General features: G+C 48.5%; 1 protein-coding gene across 1 annotated transcript in view; it reads right to left on the reverse strand.

Moving 5' to 3' along the window:
* LOC106585958 (PDZ domain-containing protein 2) overlaps nt 1-17,500 on the reverse strand; it is a 200,708-nt gene that overhangs the window by 57,979 nt on the left and 125,229 nt on the right. Inside the window, exons 6-8 of the mRNA XM_045706834.1 lie at nt 12,998-13,130; nt 12,663-12,812; nt 10,526-10,687 (exon numbers count right to left, since the gene is read on the reverse strand). Of these exons, the coding sequence (XP_045562790.1) occupies nt 10,526-10,687; nt 12,663-12,812; nt 12,998-13,130 (445 nt within the window). The remainder of the gene's footprint in view (nt 1-10,525; nt 10,688-12,662; nt 12,813-12,997; nt 13,131-17,500) is intronic.

Genomic DNA, 17,500 nt, shown 5'->3' on the forward strand with positions numbered 1-17,500 from the left:
TTTACTGTAGATTTAATTAAGTTCCTTACTGTAGATTTAATTAAGTACCTTACTGTAGATTTAATTAAGTACCTTACTGTAGATTTTAATAAGTTCCTTACTTTAGATTTAATTAAGTTCCTTACTGTAGATTTAATTAAGTACCTTATACTGTAGATTTAATTAAGTACCTTACTGTAGATTCAATTAAGTACCTTACTGTAGATTCAATTAAATACCTTACTGTAGATTTAATTAAGTTCCTTACTGTAGATTAAATTAACACCTTACTGTAGATTCAATTAAGTACCTTACTGTAGATTCAATTAAGTTCCTTACTGTAGATTCAATTAAGTACCTTACTGTAGATTTCCATAAAAATTTGCAAAAATAGCTCTTTTAGCAAATATTTTTTAAATTAGAACATTTTTTTACTTACAGTCACACAAACAATGGCTACATCTCCTCTGTCCAGACCCCTAGTACCCTAAACAATGACTACATCTCCTCTGTCCAGACCCCTAGTACCCTAAACAATGACTACATCTCCTCTGTCCAGACCCCTAGTACCCTAAACAATGGCTACATCTCCTCTGTCCAGACCCCTAGTACCCTAAACAATGGCTACATCTCCTCTGTCCAGACCCCTAGTACCCTAAACAATGACTACATCTCCTCTGTCCAGACCCCTAGTACCCTAAACAATGACTACATCTCCTCTGTCCAGACCCACATGGACACTCCTCCATCCCTAGTACCTGCATTATTGTTTGCCACTTGGCCTTAAATTGTATCAATTCATTTTTCTCTGTCATCCATGCTATTTCAATAATAATTAATTACGTTTTTCCATTGTGTTAATGATGGCAGATAGAAAAAAAATGTTCAAGATGAGAATAGAATCTTCCAGCCCATTAGGTATCTCACTACACCCGCATATGTCATGTCTAGAAATATGCAGACAGACGGATGAAAAGTTAGTTTACATTGTAAAACTTCTGACAGCCAATTTTCTAGCTCCGCCCATAACTTTATGACGTCATAACATTCCCAGAAGGATTATTGAGTCATTATTAGTTTTACATATAAGACATGGCTCTGCCGTTGTTCTGTAGAATTAGTGAATTTTGTTTCTTGTATAATAAATTATATATATATAAATATTTGTTTATTTTACATTTTAATTAACTGTATTTGATGTTTTCGTTAGTTATGCTCCAAATTTTCCTCCATTTTGTGCCAACATCAGTTCAATTTTTAAGTCTTGGTTCTAATAGTTACATTTTTTTCTAAGAGGTTGTCAGTTAGATAGGCTCTTTGCAAGGTTTTGTATATCTTCCCTATCATATGAACATAATTTTCTGACTCAAATAAGATTCCCTCAAGGTTGCTCTGATGTCCAAAATATTTAAAATCTTTTACTTTGTATGTATTTCAAACTATCTACATCGGTCAGTCCAAAATTACTTTTTAATTCTGTCATGGAAATACATGTATTTCCCATTACCAAGTTATATATGTGGGCATATTTACCGGTGAATTTTGAAAAGCTATCCAAGGATTGTTCCATAAGGTTGTGTATCTAGGGAGTGATACTGGTTCTTATAGAATCCGTTTCATTTTCGTCATTATTGTTATAGTGTTCTTAACTATGAAATTGTTCATGTTCTCTGCTTTATCCTGTGAAAACAGACACGTAAAAATATTCTGGGGATGAACATGAGCATCTTCAATATGTTCCCATTGTTCCTCATAGATTATTTAACTTTATGTCGCAACTAAAAGCCCTGGATGGTGAGTGGATACAATTCCAAGTCTGGAAGGTAAAAACCTCAGTCTTAGGAAGATATAAAACTTTCCTTTTTATTCTAAATATTTTATTTGCACAAAGTCTGTGATGACCGAGTATACTTTTAAAAGAATGTCTTCGGTGGGGTAATTGGTATTACCGAAAATAAATACAAAAACTGGGAGCCTTGCCATTCTAAAGAGGTTTATTCTACCTGCAAGATTGATGGGAAGATTATTGCATTTAATTTGATCTGATTTCATATTGTTGAGTAATGGAATACAATTATCTTTATATATGTGTTGTTTGTTGTCACTTATAAAGCATCCAAAATATTTAAAACATTTTGTGGTCCACTTAAAGCTGTAGATCGTGAGATATTATTTAACTTTTTATTATTATTTATATCCTGAGATTTTAAGAGTATTCTGAAAATATATTTTAGCAAAGGGGGCATTGAGTTTTCAATATTGGTCAGGTTTATCAGGAGATCAAACACAAATAAGTTTAGTTTATATTCATGTTGACCAATACTGATACCTGTTACGTCTGGGTCCCGTCTAATTCTTTCCGCAAGCGGTTCAATTGCCAGTACAAACAGGAGAGGGGAGAGGGGACATCCCTGTCTTGTTCCGTTTTCTAAAGCATGTAATATTTGTGTATATTTTTTTTGCTTTAGGAAATGTATGCAATATTTTTATTAAATGTATTATTTTCAGCATTCAAGACGGTTTTCGGCAGACGTCATTATTGATACAGTATTGTATTCAACTGAAACATGTTCTTGTATTGGTAAGTGTCTATTTTTAATAAACCTGTTTGATTGATATGTATCAAGTCTGGTCAGTCTTTTTGCCATTCTATTGCTTGTCAGCTTTGTTATTATTTTAAAATGTCACAATTTATTAAACTCTAACAGATTTTCCTGGTTTTAATATAACTGAAATAACAGTTTGATACATGGAACTAGGAAGTACTGAGTTGATCGACGTGTGTTGTCATTTGTGTAAATAGGGGGGCTACTCTGTCACAAAGTATTTATTTTATTTAACCTTTATTTAAGTAGGCAAGTCAGTTATGAACACATTATTATTGACAGGAACAGTGGGTTAACTGCCTTGTTCAGGGATAGAACGACAGATTTTTACCTTGTCAACTCAGGGATTTGATCAAGAAACCTTTCAGTTACACGGAGAAAAGCACCAGGAATGGATGGCTTTAGAGCTCCTAACCACTAGGCTACCTGCCGCCTCTACACTCTAACCACTAGGCTACCTGCCGCCTCTACACTCTAACCACTAGGCTACCTGCCGCCTCTACACTCTAACCACTAGGCTACCTGCCGCCTCTACACTCTAACCACTAGGCTAACTGCCGCCTCTACACTCTAACCACTAGGCTACCTGCCGCCTCTACACTCTAACCACTAGGCTACCTGCCGCCTCTACACTCTAACCACTAGGCTACCTGCCGCCCCTACACTCTAACCACTAGGCTACCTGCCGCCCCTACACTCTAACCACTAGGCTACCTGCCTCCTCTACACTCTAACCACTAGGCTACCTGCCGCCCCTCCACTCTAACCACTAGGCTACCTGCCGCCCCTCCACTCTAACCACTAGGCTACCTGCCGCCCCTCCACTCTAACCACTAGGCTACCTGCCGCCCCTCCACTCTAACCACTAGGCTACCTGCCGCCCCTCCACTCTAACCACTAGGCTACCTGCCGCCCCTACACTCTAACCACTAGGCTACCTGCCGCCCCTCCACTCTAACCACTAGGCTACCTGCCGCCCCTCCACTCTAACCACTAGGCTACCTGCCTCCTCTACACTCTAACCACTAGGCTACCTGCCGCCCCTCCACTCTAACCACTAAGCTACCTGCCGCCCCTCCACTCTAACCACTAGGCTACCTGCCGCCCCTCCACTCTAACCACTAGGCTATCTGCCGCCCCTCCACTCTAACCACTAGGCTACCTGCCTCCTCTACACTCTAACCACTAGGCTACCTGCCGCCCCTCCACTCTAACCACTAGGCTACCTGCCGCCCCTCCACTCTAACCACTAGGCTACCTGCCGCCCCTACACTCTAACCACTAGGCTACCTGCCGCCCCTCCACTCTAACCACTAGGCTACCTGCCGCCCCTCCACTCTAACCACTAGGCTACCTGCCACCCCTCCACTCTAAGCACTAGGCTATCTGCCGCCCCTCCACTCTAACCACTAGGCTACCTGCCTCCTCTACACTCTAACCACTAGGCTACCTGCCGCCCCTCCACTCTAACCACTAGGCTACCTGCCGCCCCTCCACTCTAACCACTAGGCTACCTGCCGCCCCTACACTCTAACCACTAGGCTACCTGCCGCCCCTCCACTCTAACCACTAGGCTACCTGCCGCCCCTCCACTCTAACCACTAGGCTACCTGCCACCCCTCCACTCTAAGCACTAGGCTACCTGCCTCCTCTACACTCTAAGCACTAGGCTACCTGCCGCCCCTCCCTACACTCTAACCACTAGGCTACCTGCCTCCTCTCCACTCTAACCACTAGGCTACCTGCCGCCCCTCCACTCTAACCACTAGGCTACCTGCCTCCTCTACACTCTAGCCACTAGGCTACCTGCCTCCTCTACACTCTAACCACTAGGCTACCTGCCACCTCTACACTCTAACCACTAGGCTACCTGCCCCCTCTCCACTCTAACCACTAGGCTACCTGCCTCCTCTACACTCTAACCACTAGGCTACCTGCCGCCCCTCCACTCTAACCACTAGGCTACCTGCCGCCCCTCCACTCTAACCACTAGGCTACCTGCCACCTCTACACTCTAACCACTAGGCTACCTGCCTCCTCTACACTATAACCACTAGGCTACCTGCCGCCCCTCCACTCCAACCACTAGGCTACCTGCCACCTCTACACTCTAACCACTAGGCTACCTGCCTCCTCTACACTATAACCACTAGGCTACCTGCCGCCCCTCCACTCTAACCACTAGGCTACCTGCCACCTCTACACTATAACCACTAGGCTACCTGCCGCCCCTCCACTCTAACCACTAGGCTAACTGCCACCCCTACACTCTAACCACTAGGCTACCTGCCTCCTCTACACTCTAACCACTAGGCTACCTGCCTCCTCTACACTCTAACCACTAGGCTACCTGCCTCCTCTACACTCTAACCACTAGGCTACCTGCCTCCTCTACACTCTAACCACTAGTCTACCTGCCTCCTCTACACTCTAACCACTAGGCTACCTGCCTCCTCTACACTCTAACCACTAGGCTACCTGCCTCCTCTACACTCTAACCACTAGGCTACCTGCCACCTCTACACTCTAACCACTAGGCTACCTGCCACCTCTACACTCTAACCACTAGGCTACCTGCCACCTCTACACTCTAACCACTAGGCTACCTGCCACCTCTACACTCTAACCACTAGGCTACCTGCCTCCTCTACACTCTAACCACTAGTCTACCTGCCTCCTCTACACTCTAACCACTAGGCTACCTGCCTCCCCTCCACTCTAACCACTAGGCTACCTGCCTCCTCTACACTCTAACCACTAGTCTACCTGCCACCTCTACACTCTAACCACTAGGCTACCTGCCGCCCCTACACTCTAACCACTAGGCTACCTGCCGCCCCTACACTCTAACCACTAGGCTACCTGCCACCTCTACACTCCAACCACTAGGCTACCTGCCTCCTCTACACTCTAACCACTAGGCTACCTGCCACCTCTACACTCTAACCACTAGGCTACCTGCCTCCTCTACACTCTAACCACTAGGCTACCTCCCACCTCTACACTCTAACCACTAGGCTACCTGCCACCTCTACACTCTAACCACTAGGCTACCTGCCTCCTCTACACTCTAACCACTAGTCTACCTGCCTCCTCTACACTCTAACCACTAGGCTACCTGCCTCCTCTACACTCTAACCACTAGTCTACCTGCCACCCCTCCACTCTAACCACTAGGCTACCTGCCACCTCTACACTCTAACCACTAGGCTACCTGCCTCCTCTACACTCTAACCACTAGTCTACCTGCCTCCTCTACACTCTAACCACTAGTCTACTAGGTTGGAGTCATTAAAACTAGTTTTTCAACCACTCCACAAATTTCTTATTAACAAACTATAGTTTTGGCAAGTCGGTTAGGAAAATTCCAGAAAATGATGTCATGGCTTTAGAAGCTTCTGATAGGCTAATTGACATCATTTGAGTCAATTGGAGGTGTACCTGTGGATATATTTCAAGGCCTACCTTCCAACTCAGTGCCTCTTTACTTGACATCATGGGAAAATCAAAAGAAATCAGCCAAGACCTCAGAAAAACAATTGTCTGGTTCATCCTTGGGATTTCCAAATGCCTGAAGGTACCACGTTCATCTGTACAAACAATAGTACGCAAGTATAAACACCATGGGACCACGCAGCCGTCATACCGCTCAAATGATGTCACTTAGCCAGTCAGTGTAGATGAATTGGAGGAGACGGCTTAAAGAAGGATTTTGAAGCCTTGAGACAATTGAGACATGGATTGTGTACGTGTCCCATTCAGAGGATAAAAAACGTTTTGAATGGGTTGAGGTAGTAGGTGACAGGCAAACCGGATTGTGTCAAGAACTGCAAAGCTGCTGGGTTTTTCCACTCTCAACAGTTTCCTGTGTGTATCAAGAATAGTCCACCATCCAAAAGGACATCCAGCCAACTGGACACAACTGTGGGGAGGATTGGAGTCAACATGGGGCCAGCATCCCTGTGGAACGCTTTAGACACCTTGTAGAGTCCCATACTCCAACGAATTGAGGCTGTTCTGAGGGCAAAAGGGGGTGCAACTCAATATTAGGAAGGTGTTCCTAATGTTTTGTACACTCAGTGTAGATTGTATAATAGAAAATAGAAATAGATAAAATAGATTGTATTTTCAAACAGCAACTATCAGGATATAACACTGATCAAATTGTGTCACACATTTACAGTGTTAGTTTCATCAGCTGTTGATACAATATGATATAAAACACAGGAAAAAACAGAATTTTGACTGCATTGGGCCTTTAACCAGCCATCTAAAAGTATCTGACAGTCATTTTCATAGAGAGACAGAGAGGGAGGAGAGAGACAGAGGGAGATAGAGAAGGAGGAAAGAGAGAGAGAGAGAGAGAGAGAGAGGGATACAGAGACAGAGAGAGATGTATAGAGAGAGAGAGGGAGGAGAATGAGAGAGAGGGAGGATAAAGAGAGAGAGAGAGAGAGAGAGAGAGGGAGGAGAGAGACCCAGGCCTTGTGAGTGTACCCATATCATTTCCAAACCCACCAGAAACCCACTCCAGAGTCCTCGCAGCGAAGCACTCAGCCTCCACGGGGGGGGCACGGCAGACTACTCAGTGACTGGTCTGGACAGATCAATGGAGTGTCTATGGTCACCAGAGTGCCTTCATGAAAACACAAAACATCCACCCTCTGAGAATGAGTGGCTGGTTCCAAACCAGTGGGACGCTGAGGGATTAGTGGTGGATTTGTGAGCAGGAAAACAACAGTAAACATGTGAGGGAATAGTTTATTTCTAAACTGTTTTCATACAGTAGTGATTCAGAGGAGACAGGGGAAGGAGAGGAGGGAGAGAGGGAGGGAGAGAGAGAGGGAGGAGAGAGAGAGAGAGAGAGAGAGAGAGAGAGAGAGAGAGAGGAGAGAGAGAAAGGAGGGAGGGAGGGAGGGAGGGAGGGAGGAGAGAGAGAGAGAAAGAAGGAGGGAGGGAGGGAGGAAAGAGAGAGGGGAGAGGGAGGAGAGAGAGAGGGAGGAGAGAGAGAGGAAGGAGAGAGAGAAAGAAGGAGGTAGGGAGAGAGGGAGTTGAGGGAGGAGAGAGAGAGAGGAGAGAAAGAGGGAGGGAGGAGAGAGAGGGAGGAGAGAGGAGAGAGAGAGAGAGAGGGAGGAGAGAGAGGGAGGAGAGAGAGGGGGGAGGGAGGAGAGAGAGAGAGGGAGGAGAGAGAGAGGGAGAGAGAGAGAGGGAGGAGAGAGAGAGAGGAGAGAGGGAGAGACGGAGTTGAGGGAGGAGAGAGAGAGAGAGAGGAGAGAGAGGAGAGAGAGACAGAGAGAGACAGAGACAGAGAGAGAGAGACAGAGAGTGAGAGTGAGCCTGTCCTGACCAATTGAGAAGAAGCTCCATCCTTCCACACTCTTGTGTTACTGACTTGTTGCACCCTCGACAACCACTGTGATTATTATTATCTGACCCTGCTGGTCATCTATGAACATTTGAACATCTTGGCCATGTTCTGTTATAATCTCCACCCTGCACAGCCAGAAGAGAACTGGCCACCCCTCATAGCCTGGTTCCTCTCTAGGTTTCTTCCTAGGTTTTGGCCTTTCTAGGGAGTTTTTCCTAGCCACCGTGCTTCTACACCTGCATTGCTTGCTGTTTGGGGTTTTAGGCTGGGTTTCTGTACTTCACTTTGAGATATCAGCTGATGTAAGAAGGGCTATATAAATACATTTGATTTGAATTTGATTTGATTCCAACGTTTCCCTAACGAATCCTGTCAACAGGCAGGTGACCCACCAAGCCAGACCGCTATAGATAACCACCCATCCTGGGGGATGACCACCCATCCTTGGGGGATGACCACCCATCCTTGAGGATGACCACCCATCCTTGAGGATGACCACCCATCCTTGAGGATGACCACCCATCCTTGGGGATGACCACCCATCCTTGGGGGATAACCACCCATCCTTGAGGATGACCACCCATCCTTGGGGGATGACCACCCATCCTTGGGGGTGACCACCCATCCTGGGGGTGACCACCCATCCTGGGGGATAACCACCCATCCTTGGAGGATGACCACCCATCCTTGGGGGATGACCACCCATCCTTGGGGGTGACCACCCATCCTTGGGGATGACCACCCATCCTTGGGGGATGACCACCCATCCTTGGGGGTGACCACCCATCCTTGGGGGATGACCACCCATCCTTGGGGGATGACCACCCATCCTTGGGGGTGACCACCCATCCTTGAGGATGACCACCCATCCTTGAGGATGACCACCCATCCTTGGGGGTGACCACCCATCCTTGGGGGTGACCACCCATCCTTGGGGGATGACCACCCATCCTTGGGGGATGACCACCCATCCTTGGGGGATGACCACCCATCCTTGGGGGTGACCACCCATCCTTGGAGGATGACCACCCATCCTTGGGGGTGACCACCCATCCTTGGGGGTGACCACCCATCCTTGGGGGTGACCACCCATCCTTGGGGGTGACCACCCATCCTTGAGGATGACCACCCATCCTTGAGGATGACCACCCATCCTTGGGGGTGACCACCCATCCTTGGGGGATGACCACCCATCCTTGGGGGTGACCACCCATCCTTGGGGGATGACCACCCATCCTTGGGGGATGACCACCCATCCTTGGGGGTGACCACCCATCCTTGGGGGATGACCACCCATCCTTGGGGGTGACCACCCATCCTTGGGGGTGACCACCCATCCTTGGGGGATGACCACCCATCCTTGAGGATGACCACCCATCCTTGAGGATGACCACCCATCCTTGGGGGTGACCACCCATCCTTGAGGATGACCACCCATCCTTGAGGATGACCACCCATCCTTGGGGGGCAGAAAAACTGCTGATGAACCTGAGAGAATAGTTTTTTTTTTGGTGCCACTAAGAACAGAAGAGCTGTCGGCCCACTTTAAGAATATAGAAAACGGAGGAAGAAGAGGAGAGGCAGCGTGAAGAAGCATACAGGTCGTTCGTGGCTCCAAGCAGGTAGAGATCTGCAACATATCCTGTAGAGATAACAACCCCTCTACAAGAAGTGTCCCTGTAACCCCACACACCCACTACACACCCACTACACACACCCACTACACACACCCACTACACACCCACTACACACCGACTACACACCCACTACACACACCCACGACACACCAACTACACAAACCCACTACACACCCACTACACACACCCACTACACACCCACTACACACCCACTACACACACCCACTACACACCCACTACACACACCCACTACACACCCACTACACATCCACTACACACCCACCCACTACACACCCACTACACACACCCACTACACACCCACTACACACACCCAGTACACACCCAGTACACACCCACTACACACCCACTACACACCCACTACACACACCCACTACACACACCCACTACACACCCACTACACACACCCACTACACACCCAGTACAGACACCCACTACACACACCCACTACACACCCACTACACACACCCACTACACACCCACTACACACACCCACTACACACCCACTACACACCCACTACACACACCCAGTACACACCCAGTACACACCCAGTACACACCCACTACACACCCACTACACACACCCACTACACACACCCACTACACACCCACTACACACACCCACTACACACCCAGTACAGACACCCACTACACACACCCACTACACACCCACTACACACACCCACTACACACCCACTACACACACCCACTACACACCCACTACACACCCACTACACACCCAGTACAGACACCCAGACACCCTACGCTCCAGCCCAAACACTGCATTGCCCTCGCACTCATCCGACGGCTGTCCCATCTGTCTGTTGGCTTCAGGTAGTGTGAGATGGAGACACCAGGTGAACGCTTGGACAGCAGGGCTAACAAAACAGACAGCACTCCTCACAAGACACACATACCGTAGTGGGTAGAGAGAGGCTCATACCGTAGTGGGTAGACAGACACACATACCGTAGTGGGTAGACAGACACACATACCGTAGTGGGTAGAGAGGACACACATACCGTAGTGGGTAGACAGACACACATACCGTAGTGGGTAGAGAGACACACACACCGTAGTGGGTAGAGAGAGACACATACCGTAGTGGGTAGACAGACACACATACCGTAGTGGTTAGACAGACACACATACCGTAGTGGGTAGACAGACACACATACCATAGTGGGTAGAGAGAGACACACATACCGTAGTGGGTAGAGAGGACACACATACCGTAGTGGGTAGAGAGGACACACATACCGTAGTGGGTAGAGAGACACACACACCGTAGTGTGTAGACAGACACACATACCGTAGTGGGTAGACACACATACCGTAGAGGGTAGAGAGACATACCGTAGTGGGTAGAGAGAGACACACATACCGTAGTGGGTAGAGAGGACACACATACTGTAGTGGGTAGAGAGAGACACATACCGTAGTGGGTAGAGAGAGACACATACCGTAGTGGGTAGAGAGACACATACCGTAGTGGGTAGAGAGAGACACATACCGTAGTGGGTAGAGAGAGACACACATACCGTAGTGGGTAGAGAGACACACATACCGTAGTGGGTAGATAGACACACATACCATAGTGGGTAGAAAGACACACATACCATAGTAGGTAGAGACACACATACCGTAGTGGGTAGACAGACATACCGTAGTGGGTAGACAGACACACATACCGTAGTGGGTAGACAGACACACATACCGTAGTGGGTAGAGAGACACACATACTGTAGTGGGTAGAGAGAGGCACAAACCGTAGTGGGTAGAGAGACACACATACTGTAGTGGGTAGACAGACATACCGTAGTGGGTAGACAGACACACATACCGTAGTGGGTAGACAGACATACCGTAGTGGGTAGAGAGACACACATACTGTAGTGGGTAGAGAGAGGCACAAACCGTAGTGGGTAGAGAGACACACATACTGTAGTGGGTAGACAGACATACCGTAGTGGGTAGACAGACACACATACCATAGTGGGTAGAGAGACATACTGTAGTGGGTAGAGAGACACACATACCGTAGTGGGTAGAGAGAGGCTCATACCGTAGTGGGTTACAGACACACATACCGTAGTGGGTAGACAGACACACATACCGTAGTGGGTAGACAGACACACATACCGTAGTGGGTAGAGAGACACACATACCATAGTGGGTAGAGAGAGGCTCATACCGTAGTGGGTAGACAGACACACATACCGTAGTGGGTAGACAGACACACATACCGTAGTGGGTAGACAGACACACATACCGTAGTGGGTAGACAGACACACATACCGTAGTGGGTAGAGAGACATACCGTAGTGGGTAGACAGACACACATACCATAGTGGGTAGAGAGACACACATACCGTAGTGGGTAGACAGACACACATACCGTAGTGGGTAGACAGACATACCGTAGTGGGTAGAGAGAGAGACACACATATCGTAGTGGGTAGAGAGAGACACATACCATAGTGGGTAGAGAGAGACACATACCGTAGTGGGTAGAGAGACACACATACCGTAGTGGGTAGAGAGACACACATACCGTAGTGGGTAGACAGACACACATACCTTAGTGGGTAGAGAGAGAGACATACCGTAGTGGGTAGAGAGAGAGACACATACTGTAGTGGGTAGAGAGACACACATACCGTAGTGGGTAGACAGACACACATACCGTAGTGGGTAGAGAGAGACACACACCGTAGTGGGTAGACAGACACACACACCGTAGTGGGTAGACAGACACACACACCGTAGTGGGTAGAGAGACACACATACCGTAGTGGGTAGAGAGACACACATACCGTAGTGGGTAGACAGACACACACACCGTAGTGGGTAAACAGACACACACACCGTAGTGGGTAGAGAGAGAGACACACATATCGTAGTGGGTAGAGAGACACACATACCGTAGTGGGTAGAGAGAGACACATACCGTAGTGGGTAGACAGACACACATACCGTAGTGGGTAGAGAGAGGCACAAACCGTAGTGGGTAGACAGACACACATACCGTAGTGGGTAGACAGAGACACATACCGTAGTGGGTAGAGAGAGGCTCATGCTGCTGAAGGGTAGGCCGTGACGAGGTTCCGCGTCGTTGCGAGGAGAAGGAGATGAGGAGGAAGTGCTGACCAGGTCTGGCAGGCTGGTGGATGGGTAACGGTGGAAATCCACCTCCATCTCATCCTGGAAGAGATGAGAGAACAGTGGAGAGGCGTGAGACGGAGTGTGGATGGAGAATGGTGTGTGTGTGTGTGTGTGTGTGTGTGTGTGTGTGTGTGTGTGTGTGTGTGTGTGTGTGTGTGTGTGTGTGTGTGTGTGTGTGTGTGTGTGTGTGTGTGTGTGTGTGTGTGTGTGTGTGTTCTACTCACCCTGCTAGCGACCACCAGCTGTACCAGTCCAGCGGAAGAGCGGAGGACAGCGACAGCCTCCGAATGAGACAAACCAACCAGAGACTGACCGTCGATCATCAGGAGCTCATCACCAGCCTTCAGCCGCCCGTCCCTAACACACACACACACACACACACACACACACACACACACACACACACACACACACACACACACACACACACACACACACACACACACACACACACACACATATATATATACACACACACACACACAACACACACACATACACACACACGCACGCACGCACGCACGCACGCACGCACGCACACACACACACACACACACATATATATATACACACACACACACACAACACACACACATACACACACACGCACGCACGCACGCACGCACACACAGATAACACACACACACGCACATACACACACACACAGTTTAATATATTTTTTTATACTTTATTCAAATCATTACATTTACAAAAGCATTTAAACATGCAAAACAAAAGGTAGATTGATGGGTACTGCTTTTGCCCTGCAATTTACAGTACAGACCACGAACAGTCACCTACAGACCACGAACAGTCAATACAGACCACGAACAGTCAATACAGACCACGAACAGCCACCTACAGACCACGAACAGTCAATACAGACCACGAACAGCCACCTACAGACCACGAACAGCCACCTACAGACCACGAACAGTCACCTACAGACCACGAACAGCCACCTACAGACCACGAACAGCCACCTACAGACCACGAACAGCCACCTACAGACCACGAACAGCCACCTACAGACCACGAACAGTCACCTACAGACCACGAACAGCCACCTACAGACCACGAACAGTCACCTACAGACCACGAACAGCCACCTACAGACCACGAACAGCCACCTACAGACCACGAACAGTCAATACAGACCACGAACAGTCACCTACAGACCACGAACAGTCACCTACAGACCACGAACAGCCACCTACAGACCACGAACAGTCACCTACAGACCACGAACAGTCACCTACAGACCACGAACAGTCAATACAGACCACGAACAGCCACCTACAGACCACGAACAGCCACCTACAGACCACGAACAGCCACCTACAGACCACGAACAGCCACCTACAGACCACGAACAGCCACCTACAGACCACGAACAGTCAATACAGACCACGAACAGTCACCTACAGACCACGAACAGTCAATACAGACCACGAACAGCCACCTACAGACCACGAACAGCCACCTACAGACCACGAACAGTCACCTACAGACCACGAACAGTCACCTACAGACCACGAACAGTCACCTACAGACCACGAACAGACCACGAACAGTCACCTACAGACCACGAACAGTCACCTACAGACCACGAACAGCCACCTACAGACCACGAACAGCCACCTACAGACCACGAACAGTCACCTACAGACCACGAACAGTCACCTACAGACCACGAACAGTCACCTACAGACCACGAACAGACCACGAACAGTCACCTACAGACCACGAACAGTCACCTACAGACCACGAACAGCCACCTACAGACCACGAACAGCCACCTACAGACCACGAACAGTCACCTACAGACCACGAACAGTCACCTACAGACCACGAACAGTCAATACAGACCACGAACAGCCACCTACAGACCACGAACAGCCACCTACAGACCACGAACAGCCACCTACAGACCACGAACAGTCAATACAGACCACGAACAGTCACCTACAGACCACGAACAGCCACCTACAGACCACGAACAGCCACCTACAGACCACGAACAGCCACCTACAGACCACGAACAGTCACCTACAGACCACGAACAGCCACCTACAGACCACGAACAGTCACCTACAGACCACGAACAGCCACCTACAGACCACGAACAGTCACCTACAGACCACGAACAGCCACCTACAGACCACGAACAGTCACCTACAGACCACGAACAGTCACCTACAGACCACGAACAGTCACCTACAGACCACGAACAGCCACCTACAGACCACGAACAGTCACCTACAGACCACGAACAGTCACCTACAGACCACGAACAGTCAATACAGACCACGAACAGCCACCTACAGACCACGAACAGTCACCTACAGACCACGAACAGCCACCTACAGACCACGAACAGCCACCTACAGACCACGAACAGCCACCTACAGACCACGAACAGTCACCTACAGACCACGAACAGCCACCTACAGACCACGAACAGTCACCTACAGACCACGAACAGCCACCTACAGACCACGAACAGTCACCTACAGACCACGAACAGCCACCTACAGACCACGAACAGTCACCTACAGACCACGAACAGTCACCTACAGACCACGAACAGCCACCTACAGACCACGAACAGTCACCTACAGACCACGAACAGCCACCTACAGACCACGAACAGCCACCTACAGACCACGAACAGTCAATACAGACCACGAACAGTCACCTACAGACCACGAACAGTCACCTACAGACCACGAACAGCCACCTACAGACCACGAACAGTCACCTACAGACCACGAACAGTCACCTACAGACCACGAACAGCCACCTACAGACCACGAACAGCCACCTACAGACCACGAACAGTCAATACAGACCACGAACAGTCACCTACAGACCACGAACAGTCACCTACAGACCACGAACAGCCACCTACAGACCACGAACAGTCACCTACAGACCACGAACAGTCACCTACAGACCACGAACAGTCACCTACAGACCACGAACAGTCACCTACAGACCACGAACAGTCACCTACAGACCACGAACAGCCACCTACAGACCACGAACAGCCACCTACAGACCACGAACAGCCACCTACAGACCACGAACAGTCACCTACAGACCACGAACAGCCACCTACAGACCACGAACAGTCACCTACAGACCACGAACAGCCACCTACAGACCACGAACAGCCACCTACAGACCACGAACAGCCACCTACAGACCACGAACAGCCACCTACAGACCACGAACAGACCACGAACAGCCACCTACAGACCCCTCCACCAAACAACCAGAGGAAAATATAAGATGAAAAATACACACACACACACACACACACACACACACACACACACACACACACACACACACACACACACACACACACACACACACACACACACACACACACACACACACACACACACACACACACACACACACACACACACACACACACACACACAGACACTAGAGCAGGGCAATAAAATGACACATTTGTCTCGATAACGATATAACTTTCCATTAACGGAAGGAGGGCTCTGAACAGACTTTTTCCAAATAAGAAATGAAAGACGTTTGCTATTTCATCTAACATGTTCAGGGAATCCATGATCAGTATTTTTATGTGCAGCACGTTAACATGGATACCAGAATAATACGACGCCTTTTTGGCTCTTTATGACAGTAAAGGTAAAGTCCTACAACAACGCTCCATTGGTAGGCCTCTGAAGACTACTTGATGTAGGTCTCTAAAGGCTACTTGATGTAGGCCTCTAAAGGCTACTTGATGAAGGCCTCTATAGGCTACTTGATGTAGTAGGCCTCTAAAGACTACTTGATGTAGGCCTCTAAAGGCTACTTGATGTAGTAGGCCTCTCTGGGCTACTTGATGTAGGCCTCTAAAGGCTACTTGATGTAGGCCTCTCTGGGCTACTTGATGTAGGTCTCTAAAGACTACTTGATGTAGGCCTCTAAAGGCTACTTGATGTTGGCCTCTAAAGACTACTTGATGTAGGTCTCTAAAGACTACTTGATGTAGGCCTCTATAGGCTACTTGATGTAGGCCTCTAAAGACTACTTGATGTAGGCCTCTATGTCTACTTGATGTAGTAGGCCTCTAAAGACTACTTGATGTAGGTCTCTAAAGACTACTTGATGTAGGCCTCTATGTCTACTTGATGTAGTAGGCCTCTAAAGACTACTTGATGTAGGTCTCTAAAGGCTACTTGATGTAGGCCTCTAAAGTCTACTTGATGTAGGCCTCTATGTCTACTTGGTGTAGTAGGCCTCTAAAGGCTACTTGATGTAGGCCTCTATGTCTACTTGGTGTAGTAGGCCTCTAAAGGCTACTTGATGTAGGCCTCTAAAGGCTACTTGATGTAGGCCTCTAAAGGCTACTTGGTTCACTCCGCTCCGTTCCGCACATCATCTCAATTACATGCTGTTTTTAAACAGGTCTTATTTCCTCTATATCGACAGTAGAGAAATAATTATTAAACTCACATAAAGCTGAGATTTTTAACACCACAGTAACAGTAGTTTAAAAAATAATTTTAAAAAACGGCATCTTTTCCCGCAATTACATTTTGAATGGCATCTCCCTTCACTGTGTAAAACAAAAGGGGGGGGGGTGTGTGAGTGGGAATGAGCCAGCAGAGAAACAAGGACATGGCAGAGACTTTTCAGGATGTTACCATTGAACACGTAATGGTTTTAGAACCCAAACGCTGCATAGCTTA

Source organism: Salmo salar, chromosome ssa24 (genome assembly GCF_905237065.1).
Source record: "Salmo salar chromosome ssa24, Ssal_v3.1, whole genome shotgun sequence".
Classification (NCBI taxonomy): Eukaryota; Metazoa; Chordata; class Actinopteri; order Salmoniformes; family Salmonidae; genus Salmo; species Salmo salar.